The following is a 20363-nucleotide window of genomic DNA, read 5'->3' on the forward strand; positions in this document are numbered from 1 at the left end:
ATACATGTATCCAACATTAAGATTATTTCTCATTGCATGTGGGTTGTATCTCCATTAGTTTTTTTAATACTTTTAAAGTCTGCATTTTAAATAATTTGCATATCTGTTAACAAACCTTAGATTACCAATGATGCAATGTATCTATCAGACAATGAACATCAAAATTAAGGGATGGGAAGTGATGGTTCTATCTACTGCACTAAATATTTCTGTGAATTTTTGGAAAAAGAAGAGAGATTAAAATATATCAATTGAACTAGGGTAAACTGCATGAAAAAATTTTTAGTGGCGAGTATCACGAAATGTTCAGATGAGAATATTAAAAACATTCAAGCAAATTTCACTTAAATGTTTGCATAGTCTAAGTTGTTTTTATAAAACAAAAATAATTAAAAATTACCAAAATTCTTTATTAGAAAAAGAGACAATTAGCTGGTTCTACTCAAGATCTGCATACGTTCTAAGTCTTTTTCTCATTCAGAAAAAAAGAAGTGATACAACATTCACAAATCCAGTAAACAGGGAAAAAAATGAAGATTAGGACCAACATTTCAAGCTGCCTTTTGGAAAGAAAATTAAAAACAGAGGTAGATGGTTAAATATTAGCGGCCAAGTTATACAAATGTCTAATTTCTGGCTTGGTAAATATATTCACTAAATTTTACAGCTGAAGCCAAATAGTAAATAAATTTAGGAATACAGAGTGAGACCTAGCACAAGTTATTTTCATATATCAAAGAAAAGTAATAAAAATAAACCAGGCTTAAGACCCCTGTTAAGAATATGATTGTTTAAAGCACTACAGTTCATGCATGTTTTAAAGCGAGAGAATGAACCTGTCCCTAAGCTTCCTAGGTTTATCTGTGGCCAAGCCACAAGCTCCAGCAGGCCTGGTCAATCAAAGTAGGACTGTAGAGTGCCTCGGCGCCGGATATCACAGGTCCAGCAGTGGAAGCCTCCTCCCAGGGAATTGGCATTACGAATGTTAACCTTAATGGTACTGATACCTGCAATGAAAGAGAGACATGGCCGGTTAGATGAACTCACAAGAAGATTCTCCTACAGAAAATCAGTCTAAAGATGGGTAGGAATTCTTAAGTCTCACCCAACCCAGGGCTGTCTTTAGTTTTATTTTTGCCCATTACATTTTATTTATTTTTTTAAAGATTTATTTATTTATGTATACAAGAGCTGGGGTACAGGCCAGAGGTGTGGTAGAGTGAGAGGATTCACCAGAGACAGAGTGGGGAACAGAACAGGCAGATTGATTCAAGTACACTGCTGAGCGGAGCAGTGGGAGAGTCAGGAGAGGTCTGCTGCGCCATGTGGGTCACCTCTCTAGCTGGCTGGGGGATCAAACTCATGCTGCAGAGGTTCAGACAGCTTCACAGGTTGCGTCTTAACCCCTTGTGCCACCAGGGAGGCCCCCAATTACATTTTATTTAATCCGAAGTCTATTTTGTGCTACTGATTAGTCATAAGCCAATAGGTTAGATGAGCAGATATTTCTGCCAAATGTTCAAAAATGATCAAATACTAAAATTTCAAGCCCTTTTAGGATTTTGCTTTAACTACTTTGTCAGACTATTTTTAATTTCAACATTGTCAATGTAGTGTAGTAGAAAACTATAATTTAGCCAAACTAAAAAGTTGACTTTACCTACTCAAGTATAAGCAGAGTTTATCTGTCAGGATTCACATTACTAGACCACCTAAGAAAACAATGGAACATAACTTGTATTTTAATAATCTGTTTTGTGTGGTCATACAGGTACCATAGCTACTCAGACCATTAGTTTAATCAGGTACCATTTTGTACTTATGTGACAGTTATATGCGTAGTCTAATCAACCAATGGTATTAGGAAGGGTCTACTGTTTGGCACAGTGGGACTTTAGAAAATCTAGTCTCATCCCTTAAGGAACTCATTGTTTTGAGGGGAAAGATAAGCTACCAAGTCACTAAAGGATCCGCAGGTATGGCCAAGGAGTGAGAGGCAGCAGGAGCCACTGGGAAAGCCTTCCTGAGAAGGTGAGAGTAAGCAGAGCTATGAAAAGCAGGAGTAGGGTTCGGACACAGGTAAGGGGTGGGCTTGGGGTAAAGAGTGGACTTTTAGACATAAGCATATATTTCCTGATAGAAAGATGTATCTGTCTTAGTCAGATGTTTAGAGTTTTATTAATCCTGAATTGATTGATAAATTCCCTGTGTCTAAAAAGACTATTAAAAATAAAATTATAAATCAGATATTTGATAATGATATTTGAAGTTGAGAAACAATAAAATATTAATGGTCAAAGAACATCAACCTAAGCAATTGGATTAATATTTAACAGAAGCCAGAAAAAATTTAAGATAGTATTAGGGGTCAAATCAGCAGACTGGGCTCATTTTATTTTTTATTTTATTTTATCTTTTTTGGAGGGGGGGCTCATTTTAAAGCTGACAGGCCAATCCTTTTAAACTGATTCTACATTAAGGAAGGATGTGTCAAAGGGCAAATAATTTCTTCTGGGTAGTACACCCAGAATATAAGACATAAATCAAAACATGACTCCATTTCAACAAGTATAATGCCTAGATTTATTTGATACTTAGCATATGTTAAGTATGTTAAGAGTGATAAATATACATACTTCTGACTAGAAAAGTCATGTGAAAATTCTTTCTTTCAATATTTCCCTCAGTATTAGAGTAACTGGTCTAAAGTTTTAATATCAGCATAAGCAAATACCCACCCAAATGAAAAACAATTTGCCTTTTAGTTTAATGTTAAATAACTTACTAACAATCCAGTATTACATTCATGACTCTGTTGACTATACTTAGCACACGTCACTTCTTTATCTATACCTTGATAAGTCCTTTAAAATATGTAATGACAATTAAGTTACCTTTAAAAGACCCTCAATAATTTTACTTGGGGAAGGGCTAATAACCTGTGTGCTCATCTGCAAAAGGGTAGTTCATACATGGGCACCAGGAGGTCAGGTATGCCACAGAAGATTGATAAAGTTATTGCTTAGGGGGTGTCTAAGAAGACTGGGTGCATCTCCAACCTTTTGAGAGTATGACTGTTGAAAATGAAAATGTTACCCATTATAAAATATCAATAATAGCTTAGTATCTCGGAAAGGAATAGAAATTGAATTAGATAAGTCATACATGAGAACTAGCACATTATTTCTTCAGTTCTTCTCATTCAACGTTTTCGTGTATAACAACATGTTTCAGTATTGTACATACCCAGCTTTTCAAACATCTTTTGAATTGGGACTTCATTGGCATCCACCATAACACGCTTTTCATCTAGCATTAAGACATTCATAGAAAGCCATTTGGATGACATCCAGAGTGGGTGATCTAAAAACAGCAACAATCATAAACCATGTCTGCTATCAATTTTGTTTAAAGCAAGGATTTGAAAGTGGAGAAATACCTACACTGAAGTGACAACTCAGTTCTTTCAGTGGTTCACTTTCCCTGTGGAACTTTATTTTATTTTTATTTTTTTTTTAAGATTTAGGAACTTCCTGGTGGCGCAGGGGGTTGAGCACAACGCTGTGAGGCTGTCTGCGGCCTTTGCAGTGCAAGTTCAATCCCCAGCCGGGAGCAACCCACATGGCGCGGCAGACCTCTTCTGTCTCGCCAGCTGCTCCCCTCAGCAGTGTGTTTCGGTACATCTGCCTGTTCTGCTCCCCACTCTCTCTGGTGAATCTTCTCACTCCCCCATGACTCTGGCCTGTAACCCACTTCTTAAAAAATATTAACAAATTTTATTTTTATTTATGCATACAAGAACTGGGGTACAGGCCAGAGGTGTGGGAGGGTGAGAGGATTCACCAGACACAGAGTGGGGAGCAGAACAGGTGGATTTACTGAAATACAGTGCTGAGGGGAGCAGTGGGTGAGTCAGGAGTGGTCTGCTGTACCATGTGGGTAGCTCCCTGGTCGGGGATCAAACTTGTGCTGCAGTGGCTGCTGATTGCCTCATAGTGCTGTGTCTTAACCCCTAACACCACCAGGGAGGCCCAGGACTTTATTTTATCTTAAGATGACTGATCTGTATATGTTATAAATCAATACATACTCATTACACTATTGGATTTCATCTTATTTCTTTTTTAAAAAGTCAATTCTTGCTATGGGATGTCATTTTATACTGATTTCCCCCATATTCTCACTTTCATTTTCTATGGAAGGAGAGGTTGCAAACACAAGTTTAGCCTTATTCTAGTACAGTCCCAAGTACTAGATTACTCCTGACTGGGGACACATTACATCTAAATTACTAAATATTTGGCTGCTGTCTATGGGTGAAAGGTTCTCAGTGACTGAAATAATCACTTTAGTCTGTGAGCATATGAAAGAAAACATACCATCTGGGATGACTGGTATTGGAGGAGTAACTATGGTCCATCCTGCTTTCTTGAAAAGATCGATCTGCATGACCAAAACAAAGCAAAGCAAAAGCTCAAAGAGGGTTAAACCTGCAAGTATTGTAGTTATCATTCTTGTAATTATATCCCTTATGATTAGTAATTCTTTTTGAGATGCTGTCTTCTGAACTGCTAGAATTAAAAAAAAATTAAAATTTCAAAATAGATCATTAGAATTCAATAGAATTCAACCATCTCTATTTTCACATACCCATTTAGTATATCAATAAACTGTATAAAATATGAGTAAATCATCTTGGTACTGGGTCTACTATATGAGATACAAATGAATGGTGCCATGGCAGAAAAGAGATTTTTAAAAAGTATACTGGGGCCTAGAAAACAACACAAAATACTCACTCCCCAACAGGAAGTAGGGGCAGTGGGCAGGAGTAGGAGGTTGCAGGTGACAGAGACAGACAAGCTGTAGTGCAGCAGCTCTGTTCTTCCCTGCAGGAAAGGGCTGGCCACAGGAGGCTTGACCCTGTGGAGAAGGAGAGATACCCACTGCCCAGTGGTATTGCCCTATGCATGCAGCATTCATCTTATTTGCAATTTAGCTGATGTGGAACCTCAACTACAAGAGATAAGATAATACCACTGTGATTAAAAACAGGTACATACACACAAATGTGAGGCTTTAATAGTGAGAAGTAGTCAAAGTCTGATGACACCATACTAATTCTCATGGCTACAATGTATATTTGCAAATGTGGGGCATCTTGTAAATAAGCAATCCAATGTTTGATTATAATGATTCTGACACTGCTGACACTGCTGAATTTGTCATTTTGAACCATTCAGTACAATAAAGAACTATGGAAATATTTAAAATATAAGTGGCAATTATTGCAGTTGCTTTAAGAGATTTCTAAGAATTCTCTTACCTGATGACATGGTCGATCAGGGTTGGAAAGAACAAGACCAGGTCCAATGATGTTGAAGGTGGCATCAATATGCATTGGGTTGGGATCTTTAAAAGAGATGATATGCACTCTATAGTCTGGAGCAAGATGTCTACGCATCCATTCAATGCCCAGGTAGTTTGTAACCTGCAAGTAAAAGGAAGACACAAATCTATAAAGATTTGGTTCTATTTTAGAAAACTAAAAATATTTAGGATGAAAGTATTTTAACTGGAATATTTAAAAAAAAACCCAGAATGTTATTTTTTCAAAATCATTTTCAAAAGCAGCCTTTATCAAACCTGGCTTCTCTGGGCAAAAATATCTCTTCCAGCTCGAATAAAGTCAGCAGCATCAAAGCATGGCTCAAACTCAGTCGTCACAAATTTTCCCTGAGCAGCCAATTTGTGTCTATCTTCTACAGAATGGATGGGGTAATCCTAATTGGAAAAAGAATGAGCACACACAATGCACTGGTTGTAAGGAAATTCTACAGGAGATTCATTACTAAGAAAATTAGTTCAACATCATCACTTCTCAAAATACTACTATCCTGTCCTAGACTTAGACACACATAGGAAAGAGTAGACCAACAATAAAAAAATATTTTTAATAGTAGGCATGATAGCAATTTCCTGATACTTTGCTGTGTCCATCAATGAATAGCTGTGTGCCTTTAGGCAAGTTTTTCTCCCTGGAATAAAATGATATTGCTGCCTCATGGGGTTGTTGTGAGAAATAAACAAGGCTGAGGATATAAATAAAGCACTTAGCTCAACACCTGGCACAAGGTGGCACCAAATAAAATGTTAGCTATTATTACTATTTATTATTATCACAGTATTATTTACTCTTATTTTAATCATAAAACAATCATTTTCTTTTTTTTAAGGATTTATTTATTTATACAAGAGCTGAGGTACAGGCCAGAGGCGTGGGAGGGTGAGAGGATTCACCAGAGACAGAGCAGGGAGCAGAACGGGCAGATGGACCAAAATACACTGCTGAGGGGAGCAGTGGGCGAGATAGGAGAGGTCTGCCACGCCATGTGGGTATCTCCTTGGCTGACCAGGAATCAAACCCGCACTACAGAGGCTGTTGACAGCTTCACAGCACTGTGCTCAACCCTCTGTGCCACTGGGGAGGCCCAAAACAATCATTTTCTTAGAAGTAGGTAATGTTCTCAGTTTCTGAATATATAACAAATACAAGGTATCAGAGAATATCTCAAACTTTATTTAGGAAATTACTAATTAGAAACTTACCTGGTCATAAAGCTCATCAGCCATTGTGGGCTTAGGAGCTGTTGTCCACTTGGCTCCACGGTGGAAGTAGTCTTTGATAATGGATCGATATGCACGGTACTCAAAGAAGCGAGCGCGCCACGCCATGGGAGCTTCAATAATCTCATTCCCCACAACAATCAGGATGTCTCGAGGCATTGCCCCATATAAACCTGTCAGAGCCAAAAATATCCATAGCAACCTCAGTGTAGGGATGATGAATCAAAAAAAAAGAAGCAATAAAGTTTTGTTCAAAAGAGGTCTTGAACCACCAGGTTTTCTCTTTTAGTAAGCTCCTTCCTTGAAACACAGAAATAGAGTTCTTCAGAGAATGTCAGTATCACAAGATAGAAATTGGGCCAGGGATCAATTCTAGAGCAATAAATTAAAACTAAACTCAGGCACAAAATCAATCTTGTAGCACTGTCAATTAATAATAAAATGGGAAAGTCTCTGTTCCCCTCCTAACTTCTGTTCTTGAGGAAAATCAAAGAACTGTTCTAACATAAGGAAATGTCCATAAGGTTTAGAAAAAGCGCTTCTTCGAGACACGCCATATTTAAACAGGAAATTCTGCGCCCGTCTGGACCTCACCAAAGCTCTTGTGTGGAACTGAGAAAGGGCTGTCTACACAGTCAGAAGTGAGCTGAAGGTCCCCACCAGCCAAGCTCTGCCTGGCAACGAGTTGGAGCCCAGAGGGGGATCCAGCAATTTGGTGCCCAGCAGGCGATCCAGCCACCGCCAGGGTAGTCTGTGGGACTTCAAGACCCACCTCTGGAATTAAACAAATACAGAAGGAGGAGATTTTCAGGGACAGCGACCATTAACATATCCATAATACCACTGCCCTACTGGACTTCTGGTATAACGGTATTGGACTCGATTGGACCACCAGTTCCCAACATCCCAGAAAGAGCACACCAAAGAGATGCCGGCCAGTACCAGTGACACAGTGTCCCAATGCATAGGACAAATTACAAAACAAGCAGCAGGGAAAAGAAAAATTATAAGCAGCCAAGCACGTCCCCAGGGAAAAGACACACCACAAAAATTCAATCAAATACCAGTGACTTAGAGGAACTTATGAGTATTCCCAATAGAGAGTTTAAAATCACCATGATTAAAAAACTGAAAGAAGTTGAAAATGATATGGAAAAAATAATCAACGATCAGAAGAATGAAATTGAATCCCTAAAGAGGGAAGTGAAAGAAATGCAGGAAACCAAAGGATTAATGGAGGTGCTAAAGAACTCTGGGAAAAGCAATGAAAGTGGCATAGATGAAATGGAAGAATGAATAAGTACTTCTGAAGACACAGAAATAAAAAGAACCAAAACAGAAAAAGAAAGAGAAGTATGAAGGAAAAAGAATGAAGAAAGATTCGGGAACTATCTGACTCCATGAGGAGAGGAAATATAAGAGTTATATGAATCCCAGAAGGAGAGGAGAAAGACATAGGAACAGAGAAAATATTCAAGGAAATAATTGAAGAGGACTTCCCAAACATGAAGAAGGAGCTGAAAATGGACATACAAGAAGCAAGAAGAACACTAAACTTTCATGATGAAAGGAAAAATACAGCAAGACACATAATATTAAAGCTCCCACGAATCCAAGACAAGGAAAAAATAATGAAGCTGACAAGAGGGAAGAAACAGATAATATACAAAGGAACACCAAGCAGGCTGACGTCAGACTTATCCGAAGAAACACTACGGGCAAGGAGAGAGTGGAGGGACATAGTCAACAAACTCGAAGACAACAAATGCCAACCAAGTATACTCTATCCCACAAAGCTTTCCTTCCTCTATGAAGAAAGAATAAGGACCTTCCCAGACAAACAGAAACTCTGGAATTTCATTACAACTAAGCCCCAACTCCAAAAAATACTACAAGGAGCCCTAAAGCCAGAACCAACAGAGGGATGAATAAGAATGAAACAAGACAAAAATAAAAAATTAAATAAATAAAACCAGAGAAAAGACAAACAAAATGGCAAATACAGATGCTGACATATCAATATTAACTCTAAATGTAAATGGACTAAACTCTTCAATAAAAAGACACAGAGTCATAGGCTGGATTAAGAAACAAAACCCACCCTTTTGCTGTCTCCAGGAAACACATTTAACTACAAAAGATAAAAACAGACAGAAAGTAAAAGGATGGAAAACAATACTACAAGCAAATGGACCAAAAAAGAAGGCAGGAACAGCTATACTTACATCAGATAAAACAGATTTCAAACTCAAAAAGATAAAAAGAGACCCAGATGGTCACTACATTATGATCAAAGGGACAATATATCAAAAAGACATAACACTCATTAACATATACTCACCAAATGAAGGAGCACCAAAATCTATCAGACAACTAATATCATCTCCGAAAACAGACATCAGAGAAAGGCCATAAATGACAAGCCCATAGCCAATATGCAGTAGGAGACTTCAACACACCACTATCAACTATGGATAGATCAATGAAACAAAAAATAAGTAAGGACACTAAAGCTCTAAATAAGGATCTAGACCTCATGGGCTTAACAGACATCTTTCATCCAAATGAAAGAGGAGAACTCACAACAGACACAGTAGAAATCCAAAGAATAATCAGAAACTACTATGAACAGTTATATGCAAACAAGTTCCACAATCTGGAAGAGATGGACAAATTCCTACAACTTTACAATCACCCAAAGCTAGATAAAGAAATAGAACACCTAAACAGACCAATTACAAGCAGTGAAATTGAAATGGTAATAAAAACCCTCCCCCAAAACAAAAGCCCAGGACCAGATGGATTTACAAATGAATTCTACCAAAAATTCAGAAATGAACTAGTGCCTATCCTTCACAAACTCTTTCCAAAAATTGAGAAGGAAGGGATAATAACAAACACGTTCTATGAAGCCAACATTACACTAATACCAAAACCGAACAAGGACAACACAAAAGAAGAAAACCACAGTCCAATCTAATGAACACGGATGCAAAAATCCTCAATAAAATTTTAGCTAACAGAAGCCAACTGTGTATCCATAAGATAATTAATCACGACCAAGTAGGATTCATTCCAGGGACACAAGGATGGTTCAACATCTGAAAATCAATCAGTGTAATCCAACACATCAACAAAATGCAATATAAAAACCATATGACAGTATCAGTAGATGCTGAGAAAGCTTTTGACAAAGTACAACACCCATTTATGATAAAGGACCTTGAAATTCTCAGGATACAAGGAACATACCTCAACATCATAAAGGCCATATATGACAAGCCCATAGCCAATATCATTCTCAATGGTGAAAAGTTAAAAAGCATTTCCATTAAGATCTGGAACAAGACAAGGATGTCCACTCACCAGTGCTTTTCAATATAATACTGGAAGTCCTAGCCAGAGCAATAAGACAAGAGAAAGACATACAAGGAATCCAAATAGGAAAAGAAGAAGTCAAACTATCACTATTTGCAGATGATATGATAATATACATAGAGAACCCCAAAAACTCCACAGAAAAACTAATTCAACTCATCAATCAGTTCAGTAAAGTGGCAGGATACAAAATCAACACACTAAAATCAATAACCTTCCTATACACAAACAATAAATCTGAAGAAGAAATCAAGAAAACCGGGCCTCCCTAGTGGCACAGCGGGTTGGGCACCATGCTATGAAGCTGTCCACAGCCTCTGCAGTGCCAGTTTGATTCCAGCTGGCTCCCACATGGCTCAACAGACCTCTCCTGTGGCGCCTGCTGCTTCCCTCAGCAGTGTATTTCATCTGTCTGTCTGTTCTGTTCCCCGCTTTGGCTCTGGTGAATTCTCTCACCCTCCCACACTTCTGACTCTACCCAGAGCTTGTATAAATAAATAAATAAATCTTTAAAAAAAAACCACACACACAAAAGGGCACCTGCACCCCTATGTTTATAGCAGTACTGTTTACAATAGGTAAGCTATGGAAGCAACCCAAATGCCCAAAAAATAGATGACTGGATCAAGAAGAGTGGTACATATACACAATGGAATATTACTCAGCAATCAAAAAGGATAAACTCATGCAATTTGCAGCAACATGGATGGAGCTGGAAGGGATCATGCTCAGTGAAACAAGCCAGAAAGAAAAAGAAAAATACCAGATGGTCTCACTCATAGCAGGAATCTAGAAAACCTAAATAAGGGACCAGGAAAAAAACCTAATTATAATAAAGTAAAAATCAAAATCAACAAGCAACTATAAACTAGTGACACACTATGGGGGGGAAGGAAGGAGTAGGATCAAAACAAGGGGGGGGTGGGAATTGTATGGGGACTATAACCAAGATGAAAATGCATACATTGTGCAAAAATGAAAAATGATATAAAAATGTATAAAATTACAAAAATTAAAAAAGAGAAAACAAACACAAAAAAATTAGTCAGTCCAAGAAGTCCAGAAATAGAATTTTGATCCAATCTTTGTCTTTGCTAATGCCATTATTTATAGAAAACTATGAAGTAAAGGCTGTGTATTAAGAATAAAACTTACTTAGATTGAAAAAAAAAAGTGCTTCTTTCAAGGAGACTGCAAATGAACCATGTGTACACCTTTACCATGTCAAAAAGAACCAAACTGTTCCTAAATAATCTTTAAAGTTCTGAAGGGCTATTAAAGAAAAGAAATAGAGCTCACAAAGCATCCAGGTTATCTCCTTACACATTAAAAAAATTAAAAATTCAGACACTAGCAGTTTAGGTATCTGGTATTGCTTACCCGTAGACTCAAAATCAGGAGTTTTATACTTCAATGACCAGTCAATGGGGTCAGGTCTCCTCACTGTCACGCCTTCCATTTTTAAAATATTGCACATTTCTTCAATTTCAGCAACAGCCTTCGTCAGGTGATCTTTGGGAAAATAATGGCCTCCATGCTTTTGGTAAAATGGCCAATACTTTTCATATGTGTTGGCCTAGAAGCAGAAGAAATGTAAATGAAATAGTTACAGGGAAAAAAAATATAACATGCAATAGATTCATAGTCAGTGAACACTGATTTGTATAATATATGAGCATGTCTTATCCCATGTTATTCCCAGCACTGAGCAGGGTTGGTGGTGCAGGTTGGCCTTTGTGCTTCCCACCCTTCTCTGTCAACGTGTCTCATAACCACACCTCTCACCCCAAATCCAGACAAGCTCTCATACTGCTTCAAGTCCTTTTGTCATAGAAGAAAGTGATCAGGTAAATGAATACACAATTTTCAGTAGCCAGAGAAAAGTTTAACATTTAGCAAGTATCTAAGATGAATTATATGCATTTTAAAAGATGATGCATGGAAAATAGTTGAATGTTCAATCAGTTTGCTAAAAATGACTTAACAACAACTAAATTAATTGAAAGGGTGAAAATGTAGAATTCTTCGATCAGATTGTTTTGCATATGCCTAAGTTCTCAGTCAATTTAAAGAAATGCACTGGGAAATGTACATGATGCGTATGGATGTATTCATATGCATACATGAATCAAGATAGATGAAGCAGAATTCTTTTTTTTTTTTAATAGAGGCATGTTTTTATTTATTTATTTGTTTGTTTTGTTTATACATGCACTGGGTACAGTCAGAAGCGCGGGGAGCAGCCGGGATCGAACCGGCGCCACAGAGGCGTGGGCAGCTTCGCAACCCAGCGCTCCACCGCTGCGCCACCTGGGAGGCCCTAGACGAAGCAGAATTCTAAGCAGAAGATTTGAATGTTAAAACCAAACCAAACCAAACCAAACCAAAAAAAAAACCCCTTGGATCGTCATCAAAAGATTGGCAAAGCAATGTACCTTTCTATATTTGAAGTTAAAACATTTAAAGCAGACATTTAAAAAAAAATTTCATTATATCGTTGATTAACTGGCCAACTACCAGCTTTGATCAATCATATAAGAAGACTTTCATTCCAAATCAATTTCAGATAGTAAGTGAAAGGAGAAAGGAGAGAAATTCAGAAGGCGAAAACTCAGTAAAGAGAGTGTGACTAGCTGCCTAGTTCTTTAATGTCAAAGACAATGTCTTTTCCAGATTTTCTGCCTCTACCTGCATTTTCACCTCTGTTTGATACAGAAAAGCAGGCCTCTCTCTTATCAGTTCAGTAGTTAACTGGAACTGAGCCTGCTCAATAAGGGATAAGAATTTGAAAAACAAATCTTTAGCAACACAAAGGATGCCAGAGAAGCTCTAAAACAGGGGTTTGCAAACTAAGTACATAGGTCTACCTGGTCTCCAGCCTATTTTTGTAAATAAAGTTTTATGGGAACACATCTATTTGTAATTGTCTATGGTTACTTTTGCATTACAGTGGCAGAGGTGAGACCTATGGTATGCAAAGTCTGAAATATCTGGGCCTGTACAGGAAAAGTTTGCTGACTCCCTATCCATACTATTAGTTGCTTTATTTTGTAAGATCTACAGGCAAACAATAGGCTCAATTTTTGGTTAGCAGTATTACACATTTGAAAACTTTTTAAGATCATTCCATTCATTTAAAAAACAAAGTCAAACAAGATGCATTCCACGGTTTTCTACTCCTAGGAAGTCCTGCAGCCGCAATCAGAAAGAGAGGAAAATAACCACTCTTTATATTCCTCTCAGACACTTCCTGGCACTACTCATCCATTCACCACTTTCTTCTTCTCATGCCAGGCACATCCCTTACAATCCACTAAGGGACAAGAAGGCTTTGAAAAGTTAACACTAGATTACAAGCAGATGCATAGTCATGTTGATCTTGCCGGATGCATTCCAAAGCATCCTGAGTATTTGTGCAGAGTGAAGCTTGCCTGATAATATAAAGTAAACTTTCCTGAGAACAAAAAGTTGTTTGAACAAGTGTAGAGTTCATACTCTGCTGAGGTTGGACAAAGTCCAAATGATCAGGGCACATTACACTTTCCAAGAGATAATTGGAAATTATTTACACTTCCTGATAAATGAGTTAGCAATCATTTACTGTCTGCAACTACATTAAATGCTTAGCATATGCTATTTTTAATAATCTATTACCAAGTTGTAGCTGCATTCTTAGAAACTTTATAGTCTTTCAGAGTCTAAAATCCTTAAGGAGGAGCTGTCAAATGAATTTTAAATAGTGTTTTTAGAAGACTAGGAAATTTCGATAGAAACTTCTTATTTATCCAGCTGCAAACTTATATTGTATTAACCTTGACTGACTTTGTATTTTTACAAGAGGTCTTTTATCAAGGGCATTGTTTTAAAAAAAGACAAAAGCAAAACAAAAAGTGTGTATCTGATGAAAGTATTCACTATATTTTGCAAAATAAAAAGTCACATAAATTTTAAAAATTGTGCTTCCTGACAACTATGGTGCTCATTCCCATAAAATTCTTCTAGCACTTACATCTTTTAACATGGCTTATGCTTACTCTAATTTCCTATAAATAGTTTACTATATTAAGTTATCATTCATTATTCTGAAACTGATTAATACTTCTGTACCATTTTTTTCCACTAGAAACTAAGGCCTTGCCTTCTAGGGACCATGCATGTCTTAGATATACTTTCCTTTCCCTCAGTGCCTAGTTTAGTACATGGCATAATGCAGAAATAATCAGACAAATTAATGAAATCAATATTGTTAATGCTACTACTATCTACAAATATGAGTTGGGGTTTCATTCTTTAAAATATTTAACATGTAACCTTTTACCTTCATATTTTATCTTGTGAGGTTGATAGCAAACCTCCCAACATCTTCATTTTACTAAAGCCAGGAATTTGTGGAATCTTGCATAAGGTCAAACATCTAATTAACTGAAACTTGCTATCAAGCTTTTATCAAATACCTAATTCAATCCTAGTCTCCTGACTTCCATCTGCCATACATTATACCAGCCCATGAAATAACAAAGTCTAAAGTCATAAATCAAGTGACAAATAACTCAAAATAATGTCTTGAGAATTCTGATTTCCTAAGACCACATGGTATAAAAGTCCGTGTTTTTAATAACAAGTAGAAGGATAAACTATTGCTTGAACTTGAAATTTAATTTTACTCAATTAAAATGGCTAGGGGATGGGGCATCTTTTCAAAAAAGACTTTAAAAGATCATGCCCTTTTAAAAACATGTGGATGGTAAATAATTTGCCATCAAATTTTAAATGTATGAAAAACAAGGGCAGAACAACTAGAAGAACTTGTTACTTTTCCTTTGCCCCTGTCTTAAAGGTCTAACTCAAGAATCTTTTTTTTTTTTTTTTGAAGACTTCCGAACTCTGCAGCACTTGGTTATTACTTTCTTTTCTTTTAAAGATTTATTTTTTATTTATACAATAGCTGGGGTACAGGCCAGAGAAACGGGAGGGTGAGAGGATTCACCAGAGACAGCGGGGAGCAGAACAGGCAGACAGACCGAAAGCACTGCTGAGTGGAGCAGCAGGTGCGACAGGAGAGATCTGCCTCACCATGTGGGAATCTCCCTGGCCGGCCGGGAATCAAACCCGCACTGAAGAGGCTGCGGGCAGCTTCATAGCGCTGCGCTCAACCTGCTGCGTCAGCGGGGAGGCCCGACTTGGTTATTACTTTTTCTTAGCTTCCTGACACTTCAATTTAACTATCTTGCAAGTTGGTTGGCATAAATAAAATACTTTAGCATCAGTCTTCATTTCTATGAATATCTTTTATGCTAATATTTCTGAAGCCCTAATTCAAGGTAGACAATATTTCTGATAATGATAATGATATAACAGAACTTATTTCTTTAATCCACATTATAAATAAAAATATAAATAGGAAGAATTGAAATACCTTGAAGAATATATTTGTAAACTATTACAATGGAGCTTAGTCCGTGTCTCTATGTGGACAGCACTCCTTTAGATATGGGACCACATGGAGTATACACCGAATACTAGCTCACAGAAGCCGTGGCTATAAGAATATTATACATAAAGAACATTAAGAGTTTCAAAAGGGTGACATTACTTGTTGTGAGAGAAATTCTTAAGGCTTTCTGGAGATGCCATTGGAGCTTGGTGGTAGTAAGAGGAGTAGGTTTAAACTGCAGACAAGAGGGGTGCAGGAAGAGACCTAGGTGAGAACACAGGCATGAGGCTTGTTTGGGGAACAGGGGACAGTCTAATTTGGTTGCGTATATGATTGTCTCATAAAGTCTGCTAAAGACCAGTGAAATAGTAGAGGTGAGAAGAACTCAAACAAGAATGAACATTTGCTAACCTGCCATAATAATATGTATTTTTAAGATGAGCAATAACTGAAATGGGAAGTCCTAGAAAGGCAGACATGAGCCAGATTGTGAAGGCTCTTGAGAACCAAGTAGTGGGAGACAGAGTAGAATGAGAACATACTAGAGCAGGCTGATGATAAGATCAGATTTTAGCTTAAAAAAAAAAATCACTCTGCTAGAAACTGGAAAGTGGTTTGGAAAGAAGAGCGTAAATGGGGGAGACCACAGGAGTTAACTGCAATAATACAGACAGTAGATGAGGTCCTGACCTAAGATAGCAGCAGCGGGATGAAGGCAAGCGTCATTTTAACAAAAGATTTGTTCAGTCTTGGGGAACAGATGTGGATAATGCTACTGAAAGAAAAATAAAAGATAATTGTTTGGCATTTTATCTTGAGTAAACAGGAATGCCAAAAACTGAAAGGAAGGAAGAAGGATCCTGTTCAGCAGAGTAGCTGGCAACGGAACACACGATGCACCAAATTTGAGGTCGTGGGGCAATATCCATTAAGAAGTTAAACGCGGGCCTCCCCGGTGGCGCAGCGGTTAAGCGCTGGGTTGCGAAGCTGCCCGCGGCCTCTGCGGCGCCGGTTCGATCCTCGGCTGCTCCCCGGCCACCGGAGGAGGGTCCCACAGGGCGCGCAGACCTCTCCTGCCGCCCGCTGCTCCCCTCAGCAGTGTACTTCGGTCCTTCTGCCTTCTCTGCTCCCCGCTCTGGCTCTGGGGAGTTATCTCACCCTCCCGCGCTTCTGACTGTGCCCAGTGCATGTATAAACAAAACAAACAAACAAATATAATAAATAAATAAAACAATCCTCTATTAAAAAAAAAAAAAAAGAAGTTAAACACTGGTCTGGACAGAGTTCAGGACATGAATGTGGACCATAGGGGGGGTAAGAGCTGAAACTGTGAGACCAGCTAAGAGAAGAGGGCCAAAAGTGAAATTCTGTTCAATCCCAACACAATGGACAGTGAAGAAGATGTAAAGAATAGTGAAAGAACTAGAATCTTCACAAAAGGCCTCTCATAATCCAAAGGAAAATGTTATCATTTGTGTAAATGGTGTCAAATACTATGGAGCTCTCAAGTATGATAACTTAAAATCAAACACCCGATCTGTGAGGTCCAGAGCAAACTAAAGGGAAAACAATAATAGAGGCGCGTGGGAGCAGAAGCCAGAGTGCAGAAAAGTGAAGCATGAACCCACTTCAGACCTGAGAATACCCCTGGTTTACCTTCACCTCCACCGTGAATGGTGGAACACAGGCATTTTCCGCTCTGCCCACTATCACTTCCTCTAAGGGGTCCCATTCGTTGTAAGAGGAGACTGGGCAGTCCTTGGGCAGAAGATCTGTGGCCTTGTCATCAGCTGCACAGGAGTTCTGGGAGGAAGCCGCAGCTGCCTGGGTGCTCTGGAAAGTTCGCTGCACCCAGCCTGTGAGAGTTCCTCCAAGCTTCCAAGAACAAAGAAAAGATTATTGTGTAGAACTTACAGTACTTTGGGGGGGGGGGGCGGAAAAAATAGAGGCAGGATGAAAACCTAGGACACCAACGTCAGACATTTAAAATTCTTTAGGAGGGGGTTAGTATATAGTGGGTGGTGGGCTTACAGGTGAGTTTTACCTTGTTTATTTGGACATTATCCTTTTATCTGTTCTGTTAATTAGCATAACTTTTGAAACCCCGCTCAGAAGATCTTGTCTCCAACACAATACAACCCCATTTATATCTCAGAATCGTGTTCTGCAGCCAAGATTTAAATAACTTTTCTGCAGATGATGGGTCACTCTCTTCCCAGAAAATCAAGAGAAGTTGCTCCAGGCCTCCCTACCAAGTCCAACTCCAGGAGAGAGCCTCTCTTTCGTATCAAAGTTTACCAATACGAGGCTTTTTTTCTTCCCAAATGAAAAATGCAGAAGCTGTACACGATCTTATTTTTCAGGATAGTCAGCTTCCATGTAAAAATTTTCACCACGGATACACACTTCCCATTCTTTCCCATTTCAATCCTGAGAGTGAGGACGTGCTCTCGCCTCTGTTTTCCAGATGGTCCACAGCACCTTGCCAAGATAAGGATTAACCCTGGCACAAATTTAAACAAATAGAAGATCTAAGAACTTTAAAAAACGCCTTTTGAAAATGCAGGGTCTATAAAAATCTAGAACAGGGAGAGTCCCTTACTCCCTGGGCAACCTAACTCCCCCATCCACCTCCCCAAATCTCTATCCTACTCTTAAAAACTTAGGAAGGATGGAGGAGGGGAGAGAGCCAGGGTGAGAACCAAAGCAAGAGCATGACAGCTGTGCTGGAACCAGTTGCCAAGAGGAGCCAAACTCCCCTTCTATTCTTGTTCTAGCACCTAGGGAGGGTCTGCAGGCGCATGCTTACATACCAGAGAGGCGAGAGTGGGGACCAGGCAGAAACTCAGTACCGAAAGAACTCGCTCCAACTCTTCTCGAGACTCAGCTCTCCATGTTATACTTAAAAGTGGCCTGCTCGCTCCCTCTCCGACCGGACGCCCCACTTTGCCTCCCCACCTACCCATCAACCCTACAGGTATTTCCCCCAAAGCTTCCTAACTCTATACCCATTCAGGACCCTGAAACACAGTAACCCCACTAAGAAGGGTCACTCTTGCCCACGCCACCTCCCCCTGGGCCCTAAACTCGGTGGGGCAAAGCAAGCTCCAGCTGGGGAGAGCGGCACCCCTAGTGCTGACCGCCAACGCCGCTCCAGACCCGCCGAGAGCAACTGCGCCCTTGGGGTGGGGCCCCAACGCATGCACCCCCTTTCGGGGGACACCGCCAAGCTCCCGGCTGCCAGCAAAGGCTCTTTAAGCCGAGCTTCCACGGGGGGGGGGGGGGGGGGATCAGAAGGGTCTTTGTCCTGCAATTCTGGCGCAGGGAAGCGAGGGAACGCAGGGGTGAGCACGCGACAGCCGCTCCAGGGGCTGGCACGCACCCGAGACCCGATGTAGTGCACCGCCTCCGCGCCTCGGCTCCCGCCGCGCAGACACCGCACCCGCAGCATCGCCCCGCGCCCGGCTGGTCCACGAGCGGAACGTCCCGGCGCTCGGCCAAGCCCGTGAGAACCTCCCGAGAGCGCGCCCCGAGCGCGGTGTGCAGGCGCGCGGCCCGCGGCCTTTTGTAGCCTCGCCCCGCCCTGGCCTCTCCCTCCTCCCTGCTGCTCCTCCCCTCTCTCCCCCACCCCCTCCTCCCCACTCCCGCGCCCCATTGGCTGCCGGGAACAGGTGGCAGGGCCGGTTCAGAGGGCCACCCCGAATTAGGAGCTGTCGGGGGAAGCGGGGTCAAGTCTCTCGGCTTTGCCCTTTTTTAGCTTGTCAGTGCACAGACTGGCTTCTGATGCGCTCTGCTGAGCCGGCTGGGGTCTGAGGAAGACCCACTAGGGTCTCAGGGAATGGAGAAGACCCGACTTGTAATCTTTAGAGTAGATACATATATTGTTTCAAATATAATTTATGGATTTAAATATGCAAAGCATGAGTACAGCCACACGTCTGCATGCATGCAGGTGCATCGACCTACTCGGTCACTCCAAAGTGAAGGTGGTTTTGTTAGGGGGCAAAGGATGTCCTAAAGCTAATTCCATACAGGCTTCGTGGACTCCACCCCCACCCCAGGCCAAAGCCAAAGACACTGGGAAAGAGAAATCCCACCACCACCAAGGGAAGGTGGCTGGGACCTGAGGGTGGGGTTAAGCAGCCAGGTTGGTATAAAGGCAGACACGTGGGCTTTGGGGGGGGGTCCCCCATTTTGACTCTCCGCCAGCTCGCAGCGTCTGACCAGCTCTGAGAGTGCCTTTGGGTTTCCAGGTCGTCGGATCGGGTAGGACGCATTAAAGACTTTATTTCCCTATTTTCTCCCTGAGTTGTACATTTTCCTTATTTCCTTTTCCCTTGTAAATAAACCTTTTATTAACCTTTTGTGTGTGCCTGTAGTGGAGTATTCATAAGTCCCTTTTAAGCGCGCGGGTGAGGACCCACAGCCAGGAACCCGTTCAATATCGGGGCTGTCCTACAACAGTTTCTTAGGGCAATACCAGCGTTGATAATATAGGGAACTAAGTGGAACTCAGGTCATCTGCTCCCCAGAGTGCTAGGCTTTCCACCCAACAGCCCCTGACTGTTCAAGTACTCTGACCATGTGCCCCTGGCGTGAGAAACTCAAATCATGAAAATAGAGATAAATGTGGGGCAGAAATCAGGGAGGCCTACAGATATATTCTTCCCTTCCATTTTATGTTTTTAATTTTTTGTTTCCATTTGAATCAGATACAAGTAGTTAGAAAAGTAGCTCCTTAACAAAGCAAAGTCTTAATTGCTGCAGAAATGCCCGAAATTAGAGAACTCGGGTTAACCTTTACATTTTTGGTAGAAAGGTAGAGAGACTTGAGTATTTCTTTTTTGTACTTAGAAAATATGTAACTAGTTTTAATAAGCTTTTCAATTCTGGTGTCTCAAACTTGTTTTCCAGAGTTTGTTGA

The 20363-nt window shown here is 40.2% G+C and overlaps 1 protein-coding gene across 1 annotated transcript; it reads right to left on the reverse strand.

Moving 5' to 3' along the window:
* Positions 1 to 894: 894 nt before the first annotated feature.
* Positions 895 to 18890, reverse strand: GATM (glycine amidinotransferase; the record flags this gene model as incomplete). The annotated part of the gene is made up of 9 exons (XM_084240831.1): positions 895 to 1007; positions 3247 to 3363; positions 4380 to 4443; positions 5327 to 5491; positions 5647 to 5784; positions 6610 to 6800; positions 11386 to 11581; positions 17096 to 17314; positions 18822 to 18890. 9 exons carry the CDS (start codon positions 18888 to 18890, stop codon positions 895 to 897), a joined length of 1272 nt encoding a protein of 423 aa, XP_084096957.1.
* Between the last annotated feature and the right edge of the window lie 1473 nt (positions 18891 to 20363).

Source organism: Talpa europaea (assembly GCF_964194135.1).
Source record: "Talpa europaea genome assembly, chromosome: 8".
Classification (NCBI taxonomy): Eukaryota; Metazoa; Chordata; class Mammalia; order Eulipotyphla; family Talpidae; genus Talpa; species Talpa europaea.